General features: G+C 28.7%; 1 protein-coding gene across 1 annotated transcript; it reads left to right on the top strand.

Moving 5' to 3' along the window:
- Positions 1-1,973: 1,973 nt before the first annotated feature.
- LOC136078925 (uncharacterized) lies at positions 1,974-2,330 on the top strand. The gene has a single exon (XM_065794734.1). The coding sequence runs from the start codon at positions 1,974-1,976 to the stop codon at positions 2,328-2,330; it is 357 nt and encodes a 118-aa protein (XP_065650806.1).
- Positions 2,331-4,224: the final 1,894 nt, after the last annotated feature.

Here is a 4,224-nt window from a genome sequence, read left to right as displayed (position 1 = left end):
TTGAAGGTCAATGTCAAAATAAAAAATGTTATCAAATTAAAGTCAAAGAATGGATTAAAATCTCCTCATATTGTTATTTTAACTGATAAATCGGAACGAAATTCTGTTTTAAAAAAGGCCAAAGAATTAAATAAAGATAAAGCCTACGAAAATGTTTTTATAAATCCTGATTTGACTGAATCTGAACGGTACAAATCAAAGCTATTGAGAGAAGAGCGTAAAAAACTAAATAAGGACAACATTGACTCTGCAAATTATTACTTTGGAATAAGAAATGGCAAGGTAGTAAGAATTAAGAATTAGCAATTAAATGCCAAAAAATAATTAAATCACATAAGATTCTTCAACCCTTGAAAGTAGCAACAAAATAAATTATTTCAGTGAAGGACTTCACAGCCTATATAATTTCCTGAGCAATAAGATATTGAATCAGTAAACTTTCATGACCTTAAGAATTGTGATTTAAGGATAAACAATGAACACAGTACACAAAAATGCAAAGAACTGATGGTTTGGTACACAAATGCAAAGTTTCTGAATAATAAGATTGATGAATTTAGGTTACAAATTGAAATATATAAACCGGATGTTATTTATATCACAAAAACTTAGTTTAAAGCAGAATCAGGTGTAAACATAAATAACTATAATATTTTCAGAAGAGATAGAAAGACTCATGGAGAAGGTGTGTTTGTATTTATGTCAAACAATGTATTAATCAGTTTGAAACAAATATTTTACAGTTAAACAATACTTTTATTGAACAAATTTGGACTTGTCTATGTTTTAGAAATAAAAAAATTCTAATTGGATGCATTTATCGACCACCAGATATATCTCATCAGTACAATAACATTATTTTGTCATCAATTAATGCTGCTAGGACAAGTATTTATTTGACAAAATACAGCGATCTTATTATTACAGGGTACTTCTACTATAATTCAATAGATTGATCTGACAATGACTGTCCTTTCTTGGCAACCGATAATGAATCTTAAACTAATAAATTTATTGAATGTCTTGAAGAATGTTTTCTGTTTCAATGTACCAGATATGTGGAAAAAGGCAAATACTATGCCACTTTTTAAAAAAGGAAGCAAATTAAAAGCATCAAACTACAGACCAGTCTCGTTAACTTCAATACCGTTTAAAGTATTGGAAAGAATAATAACTGATTGTATCATACAATACCTGATAAAAAATAATTTACGTTCTAAAAAACACCATGGTTTTATGAAAAGCAAAAGTTGTACAACAAACCTATTAGAATACCTAGATATTTTAATGGATGCGTTTCCTAAAGGAACACCAATAGATGTATTGTACACAGACTTCGAAAAAGCTTTCGATAGTGTTACGCATAAAAGTTATTATACAAGTTATTGACTTATGGTATTTTTGGTAAACTTTTTAAGAGGATAGCCTGCTTCTTAGCTAACAGAAAACAACAAGTGGTTTTAGGTGAAAGTGTGACAGATTGGGTTGATGTACTTAGTGGTGTACCACAAGGGTCTGTTTAAGGTGAAGATAAGATAATTGCACCTTTTTCTTCTCAAAATGATTCACAACTGTTTCAAAATGATATTAACAAACTTAAAGAATGGTCTACATAATGGAAATTAGGACTAAATTTAAAAAAATGTAAAACTATGCACTTTGGTTCAAACAATAAAGAATATTTTATGACTAATAACAATACATTAATGGAAATTAAAGTCAAAACTAGAAAAAGACATTGGTGTTTATATATCAAGTGATTTGAAATGGGCTAAACAAGTTAAATATGCAGCCAATAAAGCAAATAGTATGCTTTCACTACTAAATAATTCATTCAAGTACAAGGATAAAGATCTAATATAAACACTGTATTGTACGTATGTTAGACCAAATTTAGAGTTTTTGATTCAAGCATGGAGTCCATATTATACCAAAGATGTTAATGAACTAAAGTTCAACTAAGAGCAACCAAAATGATACCGGAACTAAGACATCTTAAATACGAAAAAAGATTAGAAATTTTGGATATAACAACTTTAGAGACTCGGCGGCTAAGAGGTGACTTGATCCAGCAAATCAAGATATTTAAAGGCATTGAAAAGATTGATATTAAACAAAATCAAGCAATGAACTCTATTAGCTCATCAGGTCCAGCATCTAACCTAAGAGGAGCAAAACATAGATTGAAATCTGAATTGGTTAGAAATTGTATGAAAAAGCAATACTTTTTCAGTAATAGAGTCGTATATGGATGGAATAGTCTACCAGCAGAAGTTGTTCAATCAATTAGACTTAACAGCTTTAAATCAAAATTGCAATTGGTCGATTAAAAAGCAATAGCAAACAAGACAAAAATCAAGAAAGCTTATTATTAACAATTCGTTATTTAAAACTGAACAGTATTTAATATATACCGGCTATTATTATTATTATTATTATTATAGATGGTATATACAGTGGGTGGCCAAAATATTAGTTACAATTTGTTTTATCACAAAAACTGCAATTAAATATGAATTTTAAATGAATAAATTGCTTCTACTCTTACATTCTTGGAGATTTTAATATCAATAATAGTTTCTAAATTTTTTTAATGAAGTTGTAACATTTATAGGCAACATTTAGCAACAAAAGCTAGTATATACAAAAACATGCGAAATGGACCTTTTTGCATATTCGTGGCAAAATTGTTATTTATGCAATAACGCGTGTGTAATAAAATTTTTTTTTTGTTAACTGTTTATTGTTTTGGTGACTGACTCATTTTTTTACATTAATTAGTAATTTTAACTAAAAATATTTGAACTTTGGTGCCTAACAATGGGAAAAACTAAACATATATTGAATTAAAAAATTTCAAAAATATCACCTTTGTTAAAACATTCAAATCACTCCCAAAGAAAAATTGCAAATTTAGTTAAAGTTTCTGTGACAACAGTAAGCAGAATTGAAGGTAAAGTTGATAAAAAAAATACCCTGACGTGGAAAATGTGGTTGACCGTGCATCACTACCCCAAGAGATGAATAGAAAATTTGCAATATTTGTGTTAAAAGCCAAAAAAAAAGTACAAAAGCAGTTGCTAAAAACATACAAGAAGCCCGTATCAAGATTTCTAACAGAACTACAAGGCGTCAAGTAGGAGAACTGGGGTTTAAATGCTACAGACCTGGGTGGAAACATAAACTTATGTCAGCGAAGAAATCAAAACATCTCACTTGGGCAAAACAACACCTACATATTTCTGCTGAAGATTGGGAAAATGTAAGTAAATACTTATTTAATTGTTTATTGCAACAGCATCACTGAATGAAACATTTATATGAGCATTTACATTATTATTATTATTTGTTTTCAGGTGTTTCTCAGATGAGTCCCATTTTGAAATATTAATTGATAAGTCTTCTTTTGTTGGATGAAAAGAAAGAAGAAAAATATAACCCAGACTGTGTTATAGAGACATTAAAACACCTTCTAAAAGTGATGATGTGGTCATTCATGAGTGGTAAGGGCAGTGGCCTTCTTTGTATAGTTGAAAAGATGATGAACCAGGAAAAATATAAAAAAGTATTATCTCCCAAATTAGTTCATCAGTTACATAATTGGTTTCTTGATCCATCCAAATGCATTTTTAGACATGATTCTGCCCAATGCCATAAAGCTAAATCATTGACAAGATATTTAATATAGTCGAAAAGGATAAAATAAAGATATTTTATCTTTATTTTATCAAATAAATAAATAAAAAATAAAGATATATAAGTCAAAAAATGTTACTGTTTTACCACGGCATAGCAATTCTCCTAGCTTAAACCCAATAGAGAACTACTGGGAACTTTTAAAGCAGGTAATTGGGCGCAAAACTATAATTAACAAAAAAACCTCATAGAGGCACTAAATAATGCCTGGCAAAATGATCAGGATTTAAAAGCAAATGTAAAGAATTTTATCCAAAGTATGCCAAAAAGGATACAAGCAGTAATTGATACAAAAGGTGGCCCAACCAAACACTAAAAAACATTTTGTATTATGAGTTTTCTTAAATAAATGTTTGAAAATAGTAATAGTGTTTAAATGTGTTTTATTTTAAAGAAAAATATTCATTTAAGCAAGTAACACTAATAATTGTATAAAAATTTAGCATAACAAAGAGCTAATAATGGTTAGTATTATAGTTTTTGCAAGTGTAACTAATAAATTAGCCTCCCACTGTAGATAATTTTTTT

The sequence above is a fragment of the Hydra vulgaris genome, chromosome 04 (assembly GCF_038396675.1).
Source record: "Hydra vulgaris chromosome 04, alternate assembly HydraT2T_AEP".
NCBI lineage: Eukaryota > Metazoa > Cnidaria > Hydrozoa > Anthoathecata > Hydridae > Hydra > Hydra vulgaris.
This window is presented reverse-complemented; position numbering and strand designations above follow the sequence as displayed.